Source organism: Athene noctua, chromosome 1 (genome assembly GCF_965140245.1).
Source record: "Athene noctua chromosome 1, bAthNoc1.hap1.1, whole genome shotgun sequence".
Lineage (NCBI taxonomy): Eukaryota > Metazoa > Chordata > Aves > Strigiformes > Strigidae > Athene > Athene noctua.
Genome location: NC_134037.1, coordinates 148,167,130 through 148,186,448, shown reverse-complemented (window position 1 = coordinate 148,186,448; position 19,319 = coordinate 148,167,130). Strand labels below are relative to the sequence as shown.

Here is a 19,319-nt window from a genome sequence, read left to right as displayed (position 1 = left end):
TTAATGCATCGGGGAATAGGGGTGGTGGGAGAGGGAGAGGCTGCCTAAAAGGGGGAGTTTGGCACACCTTTATGCAGGGACTGTGCATAAAGGCATAATGAAAGCCCAAATCTGACAAAAACCAGCAGCAATAGGATTCACAATTTCAACACGGTTTACTACAGCTCTCAGGTGTGTTGTATAAAACATGTTTTAGTGCAACATAGTACAAAGTTTTTGTTGTTTTTTTTTTTTAAAAAAACCCAAACATTTTTCCACATCATGCATGGATAGGGTATCTCTCTTTCTTCTCAGCTTTGTTACAGAAAGTTACAGCAGAGAGAGTGGTTTGAAAAGTTTTGTGTTAAAACTCGTTACAGGAAGAGTCTGCCTTATAAAAACAGAGAGAAGTTTGAGACTGGGCAACACACTGCCAGAGCAAGGGAGAAATGTCACCGGCAAGGTACATTCAGGGACCACCATGGGAGATGCTTCCCGGGAAAGCCTGGGCTCAGAGCAGGAACCGCAGGCTGGGACCTGTTCTGGCCAGGGGGACAGGGCTGTGGGACAGCCCTCCGGGAGAGCCCTGCTCCGGAGCAGAGAGGCTGGCGAGGCGGAGCATGGCTCAATCACAGCACAGTGCTCTCCCAGGAAAGAACGGCTCCTGCCGCCTTCATTTTCTCTTTTTTCCTTTAAAGCTGAAATGAGCTGCAGTTCCTGCCCGGAGCAGTATGTACAGGAGATACTACATTTACGAAACAATACCCACTGGCTGCAGCTGCTGCTGTTTGCACCTCGGTTCTTCATTTCCATTCACTTCTCATCCCACTCCTCTCTTTACAGACGCCTTATCCAGAAAGGGAAGACAAGCGTGTGGGTGTGTGATACATCTATATATAGGAGTGCGATATTCCGCATATGCTGGGGCCAGTAAGCAGTTATGTCTCGAGGAGGCAGACTTCGCAGAGGGATGAGTGAAATTTGGGCTTCCCAGCAGAAGGAGAAACCAGTGCCATTCTGGTGGAAGAGTAGAGGTGGCTGACTTAGAACACCCTGGCACGGGACAGTCTGCAGTCATGTGGGTCCTCTCCCAGCTGGGAGAGAGGGTGTGCAGTGCAGATCTCCCACCGGAGGCTTCACCACCTCTGGAAACATCAAGGCATCAGGGTCTAACTGACTAGTGCTACAGAGCATCTGCTGAGGTCCCCTTCTCTTCACAAAGAGCAGTCCGACCCTCCCAAGGAGGGCAACGGCTGTGGGTATGGCACCTCTCACACATGAGGGGGGGTGCAGGGTGTGTGTGTGTGTGTGTGTGTGTGTCTTGCAGCTGTGCCTGTCCGTCCCGGTTGGCTTCAGCCATGCTGCAAAAAATAAATGGCCGGATTTGCCAGGAAGACATCAAGGAAGACAACAAAGGCCATTTTTGGCAAACATTTTCTTCCGCCAGACGTTAACACTTAGGGTGTACGGGGGAGGAGGCGGTTTCCTCCACAGGACAGGGCAGGGGTACTTGGCATTACGGGATACGGGAGCTCAGGTGCCCCATGTGGCGAGAGCCCTGGTTTGGTTCACGAGAGCCATATCTTTCACAGAAAGAACAGCATTTCCTGCCACAGTGACTGCCTACGACAAGAGCAGGTGACTTTGCCAGGAGGGGGAGCTTATGGAGAAATGTTTTCTACTCCTAAAGCCCCAGAAACGAAAAATGGCAGATACACGCACAAGCGCAGGGAAAGATTTCTCTCGGCCCAAGGGGACAGGGAAGCCCCCAGGGTGCCAATGCGGTGCAGACTCTTTGCCTTGTCCAAGCTCACGCCGGGAAGTAGTGCAAGCTGCAGGGAAACTCGTGACACATGGTGGTTAACTGCATGTCCCCGCTGCGTGGCATGACTGCAGCTGGGCTCCTTGGCTGAAGCATCCAGGGGCCATGAACCCAACCATGAAGCTTCCCCTTTCTAGAGTCATTACTTTGGTCATGTTGAAGTCTTCAGAGACTGAATCCAGCCACCCATCCCCAGGTGACTAGGGCACAGAGGGGACCCGCCTCGCCAGAGGTGGCAGCATGGACACCAGGGAGGAGCACGACTCTGGTAAGCTGAACCGTACAAGGACACCCTTTGATACCAACAATTTCAGGGCTTTCAGGTGTCCTCCTTCCACCCCCCACTTCAGTTCCTGGAGACAAACGAAATTTCTTTTGTCCTGACTGCAAGTGCACCAAATATTCGGCATCTCCAAGACCTGGAAATGCTCCCAAAAAGGTGAATTGCTCCCTCCTGAGACAGCAGTAAGATGGAGGCAAGAAGATGCTGAGGCTACAGCCAGTCCTTGAGATGGACCTCCCGATAGTCCAGGTAACCCCTCTGGAGGTGGACTTGGCTTTGATTTGGTAGAGGGAGGAGCTAGCTCAGCACACCTTGGGAAAAGACCTTCTTCACTGTGGCATCGAGTCTGAGGAGGAAAAACCAGTCTGTTTTGGAAAACATATACATTTACTTTCAAAAAGATCATCCCAGGACCAATGCCCCCTAGGAACTTCTCGCTGTGTGGAGGGCAGGGGAAGCCTACAGTTCTTTGAGTGATCGAAAAAGAAACGATAACAAAAAAGTAACGGCCCAAAAGACAGCAACTGATGGGAACAAAATGAATCCGAGAGGAACGTCCGCTATGTACAGCAAGTGCAGGGACCCTCTGTCCATTGGGGTGAGGGGGTGCATTCCCACAGGCGCTGGAGGACGCCTCGGACCTTCCCGTCCCCACCGGCTGGGCACTCCACAGAGCTCAGCCGCCGCATTGGAGCACAGACACAGAAACAAATGAAACAAGAACAACAAAACCCACTCTGTTCCTTAGGGTTCCTGGTGTGTCTCTGCTTCTCTCTCTCTGCGCGTCCCCCCCCAGGCGCCTCTGCCTCTTTAGTCTATGGTTCCCGGGTGGATGCTGAGGACCGGCGGCTCTAGGCATGTAGGAGAGTAGTTGAGGTGAGGCTCTTTGATCCACAGCAAGGGGACTCCATTCTTGCCCTCTGAGTTCTTGCCGGAGTTTCGGCTCTTGAACCGCACCAGGAGGATGGTGATGATCAAGATGCCGAAGATGGGGAAGGGGTAGAAGAACACAAAGTAGAAGAGGGCATCGTTGGAACAGATGACAGACTGCAGGGTGGAGCCTGGAAAGACACACAGGACAGTCACATTTCCTGGCTTCTCTGAAACGCAAGGCCTACCTACAAACTTCTTTAGAAACAAAAAAACCCAGATGCTCATTAATCTGCCAATGCAGGAGACGGAGCTATGAGAAAAATACCAATACTTGAAAACAGAGCAGCACAAGAAAGTTATCGCAGGACATGTTTTGGCTTTATCCACCCCAAAAGTTTCACTAGGGAGTCCTCCCTGGTGCAGATTTTATATCTTATAAAGTGGTGAGCCTCACAAGTGTTGATTCCCTCAGCTCAAGAGGCAGCACCCTAGGGTACCTCCCTCAAGGGCCTAGAAAACTCTCATGATGCCAGTTATCTCTGAGGCCCCTAAAACATCTGATGGCTTCAGGAATTGCTGGGAAGATACCCTTATGCCACAGCCTGAGCCCCTGTGCAGAGCTAAGCCAAGTTCCAGGATGTTTCACAACAAGAAGGGTTAAACCCCAGCTGGGGGGCGATGTCCACCCTCACTGACCTGAGACATACCAGGTGGTAGGTGCTGTGGGGCGGGTAGCCCCAGCACACAGCTAAGCACAGTGCGGATGCTCAAGCCCAAGCAAGAGCTGGGTTACGAGCCGTCAAGCTGACTGGAATAGCACTGGCACAGATTTGCCCCAGTGCAGTTGAGACCCAGTCCCATTCACCCCTTGGCCTTTTTATCATGGTTGAAGCAAGACACAGGGGATGGATGCCAGGGCCATGCCCCCAGGAGGGTCACTGCCTCTTCTCACCTGCATCCTGCACATGAACGGCGACAGTCCCCGACTCCTCCTCTGCCAGCCGGTACCACACGCCGTTGGGGTCTGCCAGCCACTCCTCCACACGGCACGAGTAGTTGCCTGTGTCGGCACCGCCAGCCTGCAGCACCGTCAGCCGGAAGAGAACCGCTGAGAGCCTCTGGAAGCGCAGGCGGCCCTCCCAGCGACCAGCCTCAGGGCTGAAAACAGCATCAGGGCCCACGCTCAGCACCGCCTCCTTCTCCTCTTCCTCCTCCTCCTCCTCCTCTGCATGGCCACCCGCCTCTTTGGCCCGCAGGTTGTACCACGTCACTGCAAAGTGGGACTCTGGGCTGGAGCGGGACAGGATGCTACAGTCCAGCGGGAAGGACTCCTTCTCCTGCACTGTGAGGTTGGCAGTGGCTGTGTCCACCTGCAGGGTGGGATCTGAGATGACAAAAGGGGAGAGGTGAACACTGAACAAAATGCTATCGCCAAACCACCCTACCCTGGCACAAACTGACCGTCACAACTCTGGCACTGGGCGTGATCCAAGCAAAACCCAAAGAATTGACGCAGCCTGCCAAGTCTCACAGGTACCTCTGTGGTCAACCCCACAGGCACAGCAACCTCAGCCCACCGCACGCCACCTGGCACAGGGTCAAACGGGAGCTTGGCTGCGAGCACCGTGCTACCGCCCTGCCCACGCAGACCCTCGCACCAACTAATGGGCAAGCCTGTGAGCAGAGAAAGCTCCAGTGGCTCATCCAGACATGTTACAAGAACATGGCAGGAAATACCAAGGTTTGGTGCATGTGCTGAGGAGCAATGTACTACTACTCCTCAGCTACTGGTGCAAAGACTGCACTCCACGCTTATTTTTTATTTCTTTACAGCACTCAAAAACCTAGAAAATCAGCATGACAGAAGAGGAGAGGATTTTTTCCAGCAATTTGGGTAGTTATTTAGGTAAGAGGTTCCTCTATGGAGATGTCATCAGCACACACAGAGCAAGGACATTTCCAAAATTCTCCATCTCTCATCTTTTTTCTCTAGTGCTTGCTGCAGAGCTAAAGAGATGTTTCTACCTAACTGAGATACAGTGGCCAGAACCCAAGAGGAGTTGATTAAAGGCTGACTTCAAGAGCAATTAACATTTGGTTTAGTCATCTTGCCAGGGAACACGTACTCCAGGGATTGCAATCAGTCCGGATCTAAGCTTTCATTTAATGATTAAAAAGCCCTTTCTGACGTGGAGGCTGAGCAAGAAGGGCAGGCTGATAGCTCACCAAAGAGAGAGGAGCCTTCTCCTCATGCAAAGAGAGATGGGCAAGCCCTCCCTTGCACAGATCCTGGGTGTCCCTGCAGGAGGGGGCTGCTGTCCCCCAGCTCTCAGCAGCCATGGGGCTGCTGTGCCCAGCGGGGCTTCTCATTACAGCACCTGCCCTATACTTCTTAAATGCTCTCATAATGAAAATCTTCATTAAGGCCAGAGCTCTTCAGGCCATAGGCAACATGAGAGTTTTCAGCTCACGTCTTTCCCCAGGAAGACTCCTGTGCAGAAACAGGAATGAGGTAAGTCCTGAGATAAGGTAAATCGGGGACTACTGAGGTAAAAAGGAGGAAGGGAAGGAAATGGCTTGTTGAAATCAACACAAATCCTCCCACACCTCAGCAGGTTAAGCAGAAAGAGGAGAACTGCTGTCTGAAGGTGCTGAGAGGTCTTTTTCCCCCCCCTTTGCTCATGATTATAGTCCTGAAAGATGAGCATGGAGATCCTCATTAATGAGATGTGAGTCACAAGCTACGCTATTTTTAAGTGTAGTCAATTTGTTAGCTTCTGGCTGCCGTGAAAGAAAAACAAACAACAACAAAGCACTTTTAGAAAAAATGATCTTCAAGTAGTGCCCCCAACTCCCTCTCTTCTTCCCACTCCACATCTTCCACAATTCAAAATGAACCTCAAGGATTTCCCCTGCCATTCATTCCCCACTCCATCAGGGCTGGCAATTCTCAGCCTGGATCAAGAGCTGCGCTTAACAATGGAGCAGGCATGCGGGGTACAGGGGTTGCCTGGGGGGAGGTCTCTGCTCAAGCCATCTTGGCCAGCAAAGCTTCCCAAGCAAGGACTTGGCAGTTAAGGGCTGTGCTGTCCCCTGAGAGAGCTCCTCTTTCACACTACAAATCTTCTCTGCCAGGAATGACCACTAAAACCTTTCCAGAAACTTCCCTTTTGCCAGCTGTGTTGCAGAGTTACGAGGCTGACACCGTGCTTGAACAGGCAGGCATAAAGCACCACAGCAGTACTTGTAGAGCAGTTGCTTTACATGCTGGAAAGTACCCAGCAAATGAAGACCATAACTGTTATTGACTTACAGCCTTTAAGACAGACATTTAATCTTGAGTAATTTGCCTCAAGAACTAGAGAATCCATATTTTCCAAGGTAAATTGTCCTTGCAGCTTATCTGTTGCTAAAATAGATGAAACTTAGCTGGGAATCTTCTTTTGAGGGCTTAGGAGTCCATAAGCGCTGGTCAGTCTTTAAGAACCACTTTTTAGAAGCACAGGAGCAGGCAATTCCACTGTGTCCTAAGTCAAGTAAGCAGGGTAGAAGACCAGCTTGGCTGAACAGGGAACTCCTTGTGGAGCTCAAGAGGAAAAAGAAATTGTACGATCTCTAGAAGCAAGGTCAGGCTTCACAGGAAGATTACAGAGCTGTGGTTCATATATGAAAGGAGAAGACATGGAAGGCCAAAGCTCAATTAGAGCTGCAACTGGCCAGTCAGATAACAAGAAGGGCTTTTTAAATTACATTAATAGCAAGAGGAGGTCTATGGAAAGCATTGGACAAATACTTGTTGAAGATGGTCATCTGACTAATAGGGATGAAGAAGAAGAGGAGGGATTCAATGCTTTTTTTGCCTTGATCTTGAATAATACTGACAGACTTCGGGCTATCTGGTCCCCTGAGTCGGAGGACCATGAGTGAGAGAACAGTGGCTTTCCATTTGTAGACACTGTAATCACAAGGGAGCAGCTGTATCAGCTGAACGCTCACAAGTCCATGGGGCCTGATAGGATTCATCCCAGAGTACTGAAGGAGCTAGCGAATGTTATGGCAGGATCCCTCTCCATCATCACTCAAAGGTCTTGGGAGCCTGGGGAGGTCCCTGCTGTCTGGAAGCTAGCCAGTGTTAACCAATTTACAAAAAGGACATGGGAACTACAGACCTGTTGGTCTAACCTCAGTTCCTGGAAGAATTATGGAGAAGATTACACTGGATACTACTGAAAGGCATTTAAAGAATAATGCAATCATCAGTCGACATGGGTTCACAAAGGGAAAGTCCTGTTTAACTAATTTAATATCCTTCTATTAAGGAAGGTCACCTGCCTAGTGGATGAGAGGAATACAGTGGATGTAGTTTTTCTGGATCTCAGTAAGGCTTTAATATCCGTTTAGTAAGGGGATATTGTCCCTCACAGCATCCTTCTGGACAGAAGGAGGCAACAAAGCTGGTGAAAGGGCTGGAAGGAATGTCCTGTGAGGAGCAGCTAAGGACTCTGGGTTTGTCTAGTTTGGAGAAAAGGAAGCTGAGGGGTGAACTCGCCACTCTCTACAGCTTCCTGAGGAGGGGAAGTAGAGAGGACTTAGTAGAAGAGCTTATCTTCCTGGGATCCAGTGATAAGACACATGCAAATGGTTCAAAGTTGTGCCAGGGGAAGTTCAGACTGAACATTAGGAAGCATTTCTTTACCAAGTGGGTGGTCAAACACTGGAACAGGCTTCCAAGAGAGGCAGTCGATGGCCCATCTCTGTCAAGTGTTTAAGAGGCATTTGGACAGTGCCCTTAAAAACATGTTGTAACTATTTGTCAGGCCTGAAGCAGTCAGGCAGTTGGACTAGGTGATCATTGTAGGTTCCTTCCAACTGAAAATTATTCTATTCTATTCTATTCTATTCTATTCTATTCTATTCTATTCTATTCTATTCTATTCTATTCTATTCTATTCTATTCTTCCCATCCCATCCCATCCCATCCCATCCCATCCCATCCGCAGCCCTTTGAAACTGGAGCTTTCTCCCTGGTTTGAACTTCTGTAGCACTTTTTTCCCCACTAGATCCTGGAAATAACAAGACCTGCAGCAATCCCTGATGCCTGCCTCCCTGTGTCTGGGCACAGCTAAAAATCAGTGTTAGGCAGCAGGATCCACCTGAATCACTATCACCAGCCAGAGGCTGGCCAGAAAGCCTGTAAGTACCCTCTTGTCTATATAGAGGTAAGGTCTTCACAACCTACACCTGCCCCATCAAGAAGTCTGAGGCCTTGTCCCAGCTGACAGATGAACCCCTGGAGCTGCACACCCCACATCTGCTTCTTCACCCACAGAATGGGGAGCAGCAGCGTGAGAAACTGCCTGGACACCAACAAGGGTCTCGACCTCCTCTGCCACCCTCCTTTCATGCAAGGATCCCGCCCCTGGGGTGACACCTGGGAAGCACAGACAGCTTCTCCCATCTCATTCTCAATCAAAACGTGAATAAAATCAGACACCTATCCTACTGAATCTGCCAAAAGTGCTGCAAAAAATTAAATTTGCAGATGTGGTGGTGACGCAATCTCAAACCCATCTAGCAGTGTTTGCAGGGCTTGCTCCGTGCTCCTTCCAGAAAAGCAAAGGTGCACCCAAGAAGACATGCAAGCAGACATCAGCATGGTCTGTAGCACAGTGGTCCTGCCCTCTGCCTGGACCCACTGTCAAGGACAGACAGATGGTGACTCATGACTTCAGCCCAAGAGGGCAGAGTATGGCTCAAAGCTACTGGCACCAGATCCTCCTCACCTGGCTGTTTGACGGTGAGGGTGATGAGTCCGGAGAGGTCCTCTGCCCGCTTGTACCAGCGGTCGCTGGGGTCGAGGAGCCACTCCTCCACACGGCAGTTGTAGGCTCCGCTGTCCCGCACGGTGGCGTTTTGGATGGAGAGGAGGTAGAGACCCGGGGAGGGGCTCTCCAGGTGCAGCCTGCTCCGCAGGTCGCCCAGCGCCACCAGATCCCCGTAGCGCAGGGTGCTCTGCCGGCTCAGCCGGGCCACCGCCTCCTTCTCTGGGTGGCCCGGCCGCCAGACGTACCACTCCACCGAGAGCTGGGATGAGGGGCTGGTCCGGCTGCTGACCAGGCACTCCAGGGTCACCCACTGGTTCTCCAGCACCGTGATGTTCTTGTGGGTCTGGTTCACCTGCAGGCGGTTATCTATGGGAAAGGCCATTAGAAATGCAAGGTGACCGAGGGCTGCAGGGGTCCTTTGTCTCCCCACAAGCCCTTCCCGCATGGATAAAATCCTGGGGTGTGATGAAAGAAATGAGGAAAGGGAGGAAAAAATATTAGGGGGGGGGACAGGGAGGAGGGAAGGAAAATAGAACTTGTGTTTTTTAGAGTCTTCTGAAAATCTCAGACAAGCCACCAACAACACCCCATTCAGCACAGGGAACTGGAAACCCACAATCTCCCAGTAGGACCTGGGGTCCTAAGCGCACAGACACTTTGTGAAGGGAGGTCACACCTCATTTTTTTCTCATTCTCCTGGGGCAGGGCAGCAGCCCAGTCACACCCCAACCACTAAGCCCTTCTGCTGTGGGAAAATGGAGAAAAGAAAGGCAGAGAACGGATGGCTGATTATAGGGAACCAGCACTGTAAAACGAGAAGTGGCCTGAGGTCAAAGTCACACACTATGTTTTGCTGCCTTGGAATGTCCCTGATTTTTGCTCTACAATTTCATTGATACACAAGGGGGGTGACTGCAATCAGCTTTTATGTGAAATGATGTGTCATACACTCCTAACTCCTTCATGACTTCTTTCTAGGGTCACAACCTAGACTTCCCTGCTACAGCCACTGCAGCAAGCGACAGACAATGTACTTCCCAGAGAGAGGCTGACAACGCAAAGGAGGGGGCAGATCACAGTTCCCCCCTCCCTGACTGTCCCACAGCCACCTCGGGGACTTTGCAGACAGAAACGAGGAGCTAGGAGTGGCAGCGAGCAGCACATTGTGGCCTGCTGCACTTCCTGCGTGACCAGGCAAAGCTGCGCTGGGGATCATACTCAATATCCCTCTGACAGCCCCATCCATAGAGCTTGTGTCTAGCCAGCCAAATCCACACAGAGAAAAGCTTTGAGGATCCTAGCCCAGCCCTGCAATCCTGCTGTGTCCCTCCTGCCTGACGGATTTTCTCCTCCAGAAACAATCACCCAGAGCAAGTGAAGACAAGGTACGTTTCCTTGTGAAGTAGCGATGCTCTCTGCCTCACCAGCAGACATGGAGTCCAGGCTGCTCTCAGAGACAACGCCTGCCTCCCCCCTTTGCACAAAATGAGGGCTCTGTTCCCAGTTTGTGAGGGCCCTCTTTAGCTCCTCCATCAGCCCACCTTTACCAGTGATGTTGGCTGCCACAGAAACCACCAGCAGAGCAGATTTCTCCTTTCCTGGCAGCCAGCCCCCCACCTCATTAAACTCATTACTCACATCTCATGTGCACAGTGCAGAGGAAAAAGAGACAAGGACCAGAGTAACTGTGTGCAAAACAGATCATGGGGGATCATGGGGGACAGATCTAGATCATGAGGGATGGACAGCCTTCATGTGGGGACACTGAAATCCATGCCACCCCAGCCTAAATGGAGGAGGGTTGCATCAAAGGGGGAAAAGGTTCTTCTTTGTGCAGGGATGTGCAGGCATGTAGGTGCAAGGAGGGGGGGACAAGGCTGTAGCAGAAAGAAGAGCTGAGGATCCCTGTTGCCCCAGAAAAGCTTGGCGAGCTCATGAGCCGTGCACAAGAGCCGATGCCCGGAGGATCCCACCAGCGTGGCACGTGGTACCTGGCTGCTTGACAGTGACTTCTGTCCTCCCTGACACCTCTTCTGCCAGCTTGTACCAGGCATGGTTGGGGCTGAGCAGCCACTCCTCCACGTGGCAGTAGTAGCTGCCGCTGTCTCGGACCTCGGCCCGCTGTACCGTCAAGCTGAAGAGCCCCCCTGACGCCGAGCGCTCAAACTGCAGCCGGCCCCGCAGCCCTTCCTCCTCTGCGTAGGTGCCGTACTCGAAGGCCGAGCTGTGGGTGGTCTTCAGGATGAGCTTGCCGTCGGCATCAGAGGGCTTGTGGACGTACCACAGCACGGCGAAGTGTGAGTCAGGGCTGGTTTGGGATTTCACCGAGCAGTTGAGGGGGATGGGCCGGTTCTCCACCAGAGTGATGCTCCGCTTCGACTTGCTCACCTGCAGCTTGGTCACTGTGAGGGAGGAACAGAGAAGGATGAGGAAAGGTGGGTCATTAGCATAGAAAAGAAACTCACCTGGTTTGGGGAGGACCAGAAAGTCTTCTCCCAACTGCAGGCATGGCTGCTCCTACATGCACTGGACCTTTTAGACAAAAGTGTTTAGATGTTCTCCTACCAAATATTCTCTCTTCTTTCATCCCCCTGCTCTACTCCTGGACCCTCCCACCATGGCCCTCAGCAAGAGGCTGCTTTTAAAGTTTGTCCTTTAAAAGATTCCTTTTCTTAATTCACTGTGATCTAAGCCACCAAACTTAGAAAGAAGATTACATCTAAACTTTTAAAATGGTGAAATCATACCATTTCCACCTCAGGGCAATGAGCTGTTGAGCAGTTCCAGAGAAAACCATTTCCAGTAGGAGCAAAGTAAACAAGACTCTACTGCTGTCACATGCCAGCCACACCCACAGACATGCAATAGCTAGGGGAGCAAATGTGGGCACAACTGCAAAAGAAGGAAGAGCACCAGACTGGAAAGAATCAGCAGGGAGCAAGCTCTGCTCCAGAGACCTGGTTCCAGGTCTATCACAGACCATGCAGCTCGGGACAAGGTACAGCCACATCACCTCCCTTGGCTTCGCAAGCACAACTGCAGCTCCCACACAGTAGCTGACTGGTCATACAGCGTTGAGGATGACACAGCAGTGTCATCAGCTCTTTGTCCCTGCAGCGAGAGAGATGCAGCAGTTTCCAATTCCTCTCTCCCTGCAGCAGCAGGAGATAAAGCCTCCCCTGCGTGTGCTCAGGCTGTGCCTGTTGCCCAAGTCTTGACCCAGGGCAATCCCGTCTGCGGGGAGGACAGGAAGGGCCCTCCTGTGACACTTGTGCCCTGGAGCCCGGCTGGCTGCAGACCCGAGGAGAGGAGCAGCTCCTGGACAGACACACCACTCCTCCCAGCAGCTCTGCCACCACCTCCCCTCCTTTGCCTCTCTCCACGTGTCAGCTTTCCTCTGAAAGGGGGCATGCAGTCTTGCCACCAGGTGAAAGGTTCTGCTGACAACTGGTAAATCTCTTCAAAAAACCTAGTGAGTGCCCTGGCACGAGTGGCACGACAGAAGTGTGGCACTACAGGCGTGAACAACTGAAGGCTGCCAGAGGAGCTGTGCCCATCTGCACCCTGGAAACCTGTCCCACATCCTGTGTTTGCAAGGAAGTGACGTTGTCTCCCCTGTCTCACCGAGGCACAGGCTCCTCGCTTTGCATTATGCTTTGCTTCCAGCTTCCTTGGGCCCCAGGGTCTTGGATGTCTGTCAGCACAAGCAATGAATGATGGTGTGGAGAGAGAGGATGGGCACAGGCAAACAACATCAAATGGGCAGGAAGAACTCCCAGCACAGCGATGCTTTCTGCTCTAACACAGCATCTGAGATAGGCATCCCGGTAACTCATTAGACATTCCCCTGGAGCCTGGATTGCCCGTGGCTTTAATCAGTATGCTAATAAAGACTCGATGGCTGTGTTACCAGTATGGCACAAAGGCAGTGGAGGGAGGGAAGGAGGGAAATAGTCCCTTGTTTTTCCTCCCTGGGGACTTCAGCCTAATGGGAGAGATTTAGCATCACCATGTTGTGTTTGTGCCATACCCCAGACACACTCCTTACCCTTTGTTTCGCTTCAGGATGGCAGCACACCCACACTCGTCCCACCTCTTCGGCTCACCGTTGGTTAAGAAATGTTATTTCAAGCATTAATCAATCTTCCAAGTCCCCGGGAGATGAACCAATAAAGGGGAAGGTGATTCTGAGCAGTTTCCTTTCTCCCCCAGCCCCCTTTCCAAACAGTTTATTTTTAATTGGTACTGGATTATTTTCTGCAACCGTTACTAAGGAAACCTCTGTTACTATAGCAACTGTGTATGTTAAGTCAGTAGCCCTATATCTATTAAAATGCAGTATATACACATGCTGTGTGTGGTGGGGTTGCTCAATATCAACACACGCGTAGAGACAAAGCCAGGGTACGCACAGACCAAAGCTGCTGAGATGCAAGCATCCCTTCCAGTGCTCTTCCCACACTGCGGCACCTCCAGCACATGAAAATGAGGAGGACTGGCATGGAGTACTTTTAAGCCTGGTGTTTGGGGCACCAGACCTGCACCTCGTACATAACAAGATGTATTTCAGTGAAGCAGTGAGGACTTGTTCCCGGACCATAATCATGGCAATTCCCACTGTGTACAAAGAGCATAGACCCCTGAGGTCATCCAAGGGCCCTTGGATGGCCTCCATGCAGCTCTCCCTGCTTCCATGTTGATGCCTGGGAAGACAGTATCTTTTGTAGGGGTGAGGGTGATGGGGAAGAAATCTTATTAACTCTGGCAAAAATGAGATCTTACATTCCACGCATGCACTCCAGACCTCCAAGCCCTATCTGGCAGCCACTGCAGCCAGTGTTCAAGAATTTGCCCACCCATGCACCGTCCCCCAAATCTCGATGAGATAATTGCTTCTACTGCTGCTACCAGTCAGAGCAGCAGGCCCTGGCAGGGAATTACAGGTCTTTCCTTTGCTAGACTGTACGCATTTGCACAGGTTCATAAGACTGTGTGCAAAGTTTCATCTAGATTAGAAGTATCATTGATATGTAATGACACCCCTGCTAATGCACTTCTCATTTAACATGACTTATTTTCCTAACAGAGGCACACCACAGAAGATGCAAGTGCACGTTTCATTTCTCTCCCACAGAATTAGAGGATATTTGGTCTTTTCCAATCTGTTAACACCACATGCTTCCCTGTCCAGGTGCTGGCTCCTGCACAGTAAACACACATGCATCTCTTCTTCATTACCTTCTGCAGATCCTATAGAAACAATTAATGGCTTTTACAGACCACAGACTGAAAACTGCTGAGTTGGAAATGCTGTGACACACAGTTACCTTGGGGCAGCTTCACCTTCGGCCTGCAGGCTGGTTTGCTTGCTTGTGCAGGGGACAGATCCTTTGCCCACAGTCTGGTTAAGACACGGGAAGCTTTGTGGGGTGGCTGGCACTTCTGCTCCCACAAAGGGATGACCATCAGCTATCATTCACAGACACACAAACTAATCCAAAAGGCTCATTTTGCATTTAGGAAAAACTATTTTAAAAGGGAAAAAACCAATAAATCCTGACATTAGTGGTCCAGGGTGATGGTAATGGTAGAATACAACACCAGGGAATCCATCTCTTTCCATCCTGGTGGTAGGTCTACTCGAGCACAAAGTGGGTCTCTCTACACTGCAGCTTGCCAGGTCATGTTTAAAGATGCCTGCCATGACACAGAAATGATTGTAGCTGCTGGTGCAGGAGTGAGACTGCAAGAAGACTGACACCCCAGGCACTGAGCCAGCCAAACCTCACCCTCCCCACACAGGGGAAACTCCCTTTCCTGGCTTGGGGATTTGCCTGGGCAGAGAGCCAGGAAAGGGCTTGGCCTTCAAATGCTGATTTGATCTGGTCTGGCCCAGGGGCTGGGGTTTTGGTGTGCCAGGGCAGGGCTGATGCAGCCCTCTGTCAAGCACCAGAGGTGGTGGGAGCAGTGATGTGAACATGCACGGTTACATGGCATATTCTGCAGCGCTGTCAAGAGGCTGATGTTCTCTTAACAGCCTCCTGAACATCTGTTTAGTGAGGGAAACAGGTGCATGTGTCTAGGTGAAGTTATCGTGCATATCATCTGCAAACCATAATCCTGTTGCCACAATGTCTCCTGGCTCCCTGGAGAGTGCCAGTAAAGAGGATATCATACCTTGATGTACTGTAATTGGCCCTACGTACGCTATTAAGACTTTCAATTTACACTGGCAACAAGTCACGGTTACAACCCTCTTTGTTTTTTAAGCCTGCCTGGTCTCCCAGCCCCTGTGAAGCCACACAACCTGCGTGAAGAACACGTGCAGGTGTTAAACTCTGCAGCGGCGCCTGGGCAGGGGCCCTGCGGGCAGCACTAGTGCAGAAGACATCAGCTCTCCGATGGCACGGAGACATGCTCTCCCACACTGCTGAGGGTATCCTGACACATCTGCTGGAGGAGCTCCAGGAGGTTAAATGGGTGATGACCCATGTTGGAACCTGGCCAGGACACAGGGGACCTTACGTGCCTGGAAGGGTGGTGAGGCTGGCAAAGACGCTAGGTGTCCACAGCAAGCCCATACACTCACTAGACACCTGACTTCACAGACTGCCCTCCAGCATCACAGCCCCTTTGCACTAATTCCCAGGCTGAGGAAAATGTCCCCACTCCTTTGCAGAGACACACATTGTCTCAGGATACCTGCAGCAGCCTCTGGTCCTCAAAGCTTATGTCTTTGGGCTGGGGGGCAGGTCAGACACACCTTACAACCACTGCAGGCTACAACATGGCTAGGTGCTCTATGAGCTGATATATATGATAGGGGTTTTCTACACACCATCCAGCAGGCAATCAGACGCCTCAAACTGAGCATGTGGTAGGCAGAATTACACAAATATTTGGGGGAAGGGAAAGCAGTCATCAGAGGAGGAGGACAGAGGCAGTGACGTGATTCACAGCTTTTCTGCTGACTCGCTGTCATGATGAAGCCACTTGGCTCCCTCCCCTCTGTTTCCTAATCATCAAGCAGGGGTTACAACACTGACCTTTACTAAAGCACTTTGCAATCTGTACCTAAAAATGCTGCGACAAAAAGATGCTCTGTCCCAGACTCCTTACATCATCCTCCCTCACAGGCAGCAAGAAAATACAGCAGCGGGAGTTCACTTCCCACCTGGGAGCCACTATTACCAAGACCTGGGAATGGCAATGTTTAATTGCAGCTGAAGATACCCTCCCCCACAAAAAGCCCCTCACAAAACCCCAGCATGCTGCCCTACAGTGAAGGAGCAGGGGGCCACTGGCTGGGGAAGGAGCCAGCTCTTCAAGAACCACTGGCCGTGGCGCAGGGGGAGTGAGCAGGAGGATGGCCACCACCAGCCCACAGAGTCCCTGGGGGGCCCTGTCACCAGAGCAGGGAGGCGGTGTCCCATTTAGGAGGCTGCTGTCCTCTGGGGAGAGCTCCTCCAGAAGACGCTCTCGCCTGGAGAGAACTGATGACATGTTGCATAAAGTCTTCCTGGGGAATGTCCTACTTTTAAAAGTCTCCACTGGGATTTCACTGTGCCGAGGTACGAGGAGGGGGCGGGCAGAAACAAGGCCAACCCAACCTGAACCCAGGCCTGGTTTAACATCAGACATGGGGTTTAGCAGGCCAATCAGGAGAGACACATTCCTAGGAGCACAGCCCCAAGGTGACTCTTCCTGAGAGGAACCCATCTCTCCCTGGCACCCTCAGCATACAACCCTGAAGGGCACTGGCTGGGCTTTTGGCACAAACTCAGCCAACCCCTCAGCCTGTGGTCACAACCCAGAGGTGCTTCATCATTTTCTTCACTAGGACCCGAAAAGTACTTGGTGCCTAAATTCCTCCCAGTGAATGTTCAGCTGGGCTTCAAGAGACCCGTGTGCAGGTCACTGCCTTGTCACAGGCTTAGACATGCACTAACACTCAGCCCTCTGCCAGCCCTTAATACTTTCACAAAGCAGGGCTGTAGAGCATCCTCTACCTCCACACACATTGCAAGGACCATGGGGAATTGGGGCAACGGGAGTCAAGCAAGTACATGCCAGTCTTCTGACTCAGCATGGTGAGGGGTGGGTGACTCACGTTGACTAGGTTAGCTGAAAGCAAACCAATGTTCAAAAGGGAAAGATGTGTGAGCCCTTTCAGAGAAGAGGAATCAGAGGAGTAGCATTCACAGAAGGGAAGAAGATGAGGTGCTCCTAGGAGGACCTTGCTCATTAGGCTTAACTGTGGCACAGAAATCACAGCAAAGTAAAGACAAAGACTTCCAGCACCGGGGCAGCCTCCCAGGAGATGGTGGGAACATGGCAGCACAGCTCCCGACTCCTGCTATTCTCTTTTAACAGAACACAATTCCTCCTGAAACTGGATTAGCAAGGTTGTAAATTGCATTAGCCAACATGGGAGGCTGCTGGTGCAACAGGAGCAGGAGAAAGGGAAATAGCATTAGACTTTGCCTGCCATTATTACTGCCATTATTAACTTGTCACTTTACTGTAGTGTTCCTATAACAATGAATTATTGCCTGCAAACAGGCTGACATGATTGAATTACTGGGAAAGCAGCTCCATGGGAAGGAGAGACAATGTTAACCCTTTCCTGAGGAAGGCTCAACTGCTGCCCCATACCAAGTGGGCAGACAAAATAGCTCAGGCTTTGACTTCCAACACCAACCTGCCATCTTGACCTTCAGTAGTGCTGGTTTCAGAGCAATGCTAAAAGTTTCTACGATCCCCAAATCGCTCAAGTCTTTGTTGCAGGTGGGCTGCTCTGGGTTGGACATGCAAACAAAAGCAGAATATATCTCTGTCTGCAGCAGCGACAAAGATCCACAGCTGGAGCTCTCCCATCTCTGCAGGTCTTCCTGCCACCTCTCTAGCCTACTAACTTTGTAAAGCTAAATCCTCAATTTTGCATGCTCCTCCTTTCTGGTACAGAGAAGATAGGTGCCTGGACAAGCCACCAAACCAAATGACTACTAGTCTAGACAGATGTGGGTCACCTTGTTTTTCCCCCCTCCCCGCTTGCAGGGTCAATACTGTCTGCTTGCAATCAGACAGGCTGTTAATCCGACTTTGCTCTCCCCTGGAGATGGTGCGATGGGCCTTCCACAGAGGGCTGCACCAAGGCAGAGCGCCTGCATGGAGCAGGAAGATGCAGGCATGCCTTCACCCACCTAGGCACCTTGGCATTACCCCAGGTGCCTCCCAGATCCTACCCCCACTCCCCTGGGGTTTGAGAGGCATGAGCCTGTCTGGAGTACTGTTCACGTTTTGATAAAAAAATCAGCTATATGACACTTCTCTCTCAGATTTACTGTTCCTTGTATGAATGCTGCAAATAGTGCTCCCTGCAGCATGGACCGGTGGGTGCTCCCAGCCCCAGGAGCAAGCCTAGGAGCTGACTGTGACCCACCGCCTCTCACGGACAGAAAGAGGCCAGGAATAAACCACCAAGTGACCTGCATTTCATCGTGTTCAACAAGCTGCTGCGAAGTCCACAGCCCAGCAGACACAGACATTCCCTGGCCTCACAGCCTGCTGCTGCAGCAAGACAAGACAGGTACTTAAATAGCTGTACACATCCATACTGACCATCACTCATTCCAACAGCCCCAGTCCAAATTTCAGCCCCAAGCACAGGCACATGTCCTGAAGCACACTGTACTACAGTAGCCTGGAGAAATGCAGCTTGATGCACCCAAAATATGACCCCAGGGTGCTGTGGCAAAGCAGAAGAGGCACCTCTCCTCTAACCCTGCGGTGGACCCACCTGCTCTGCTGTACCCTCGCCAGCTTCAGGCCCATAGAAGGTGAGCACCGCATCAGCCACACCTACTGAGACAAGTGGCCCGATGCCCCACACCCCCTGCCAAAAGCAGCACAGTCAGACTGCTGACCTACCAAACACAATAGGTAACGGGGTCAAGTGCATCACTGCACGCCTCATGCTGTGGCACAAAGACTGCAGGCGGTGACAAGGACATCTGCTCAGCTAGGGGACAGCCTGGGATTACCAGCCATGCCACACTGGAGGCTGTGGAGCAGCTAACAAACTAGCAGGTAACAAAGTGGGGCCTCAGGGAAGCATGCATATGTGACCCAGAAAGTCTCTTTGAAGCCCAGAAGCCATACATCAATAAGCATACACAGAAAAGGCCATGTGTGTAGCTGCAGGGATGGAGAAAGCTGGGAAGCCCAAAGCCTCCATGATCCGGCCATGATAAGCCAGAGACCACTGTCTAGGACATGCTGCTGGCCTGGGAAAAGCAAGAGCTTCCCCAAGAAACAGAAAACTTGTCTCTCTGAAAGACAGCAAGAAACAAATACACCCCAAAGCAAAATGCCCCACAAACCCCAAACCAGAAACGTTCCTGCCAAACCCTGAAAGGAATGTAAAAGTTCCGCAGGAGAGAGAAGAGGGGAGGGAAGAATAAAGATTCCCAGCATGAGTTGTGCCTGCTGTCAGAAAACAATATACGGCTCACTGATCACTTGTAAATTAAAATA

The 19,319-nt window shown here is 51.3% G+C and overlaps 1 protein-coding gene across 2 annotated transcripts in view; it reads right to left on the bottom strand.

The window, feature by feature from the left end:
* Window positions 1-131: 131 nt before the first annotated feature.
* The window catches only part of IGSF3 (immunoglobulin superfamily member 3), a 98,007-nt gene continuing 78,819 nt past the window's right edge, over window positions 132-19,319 (bottom strand). For both annotated transcript variants that reach the window (XM_074900619.1, XM_074900629.1), the window contains 4 exons: window positions 10,775-11,185; window positions 8,742-9,149; window positions 3,910-4,341; window positions 132-3,145 (listed from right to left, as the gene is read on the bottom strand). In XM_074900619.1, coding sequence (XP_074756720.1) covers window positions 2,895-3,145; window positions 3,910-4,341; window positions 8,742-9,149; window positions 10,775-11,185 — 1,502 coding nt within the window. In that variant the 3' untranslated portion in view covers window positions 132-2,894. The remainder of the gene's footprint in view (window positions 3,146-3,909; window positions 4,342-8,741; window positions 9,150-10,774; window positions 11,186-19,319) is intronic.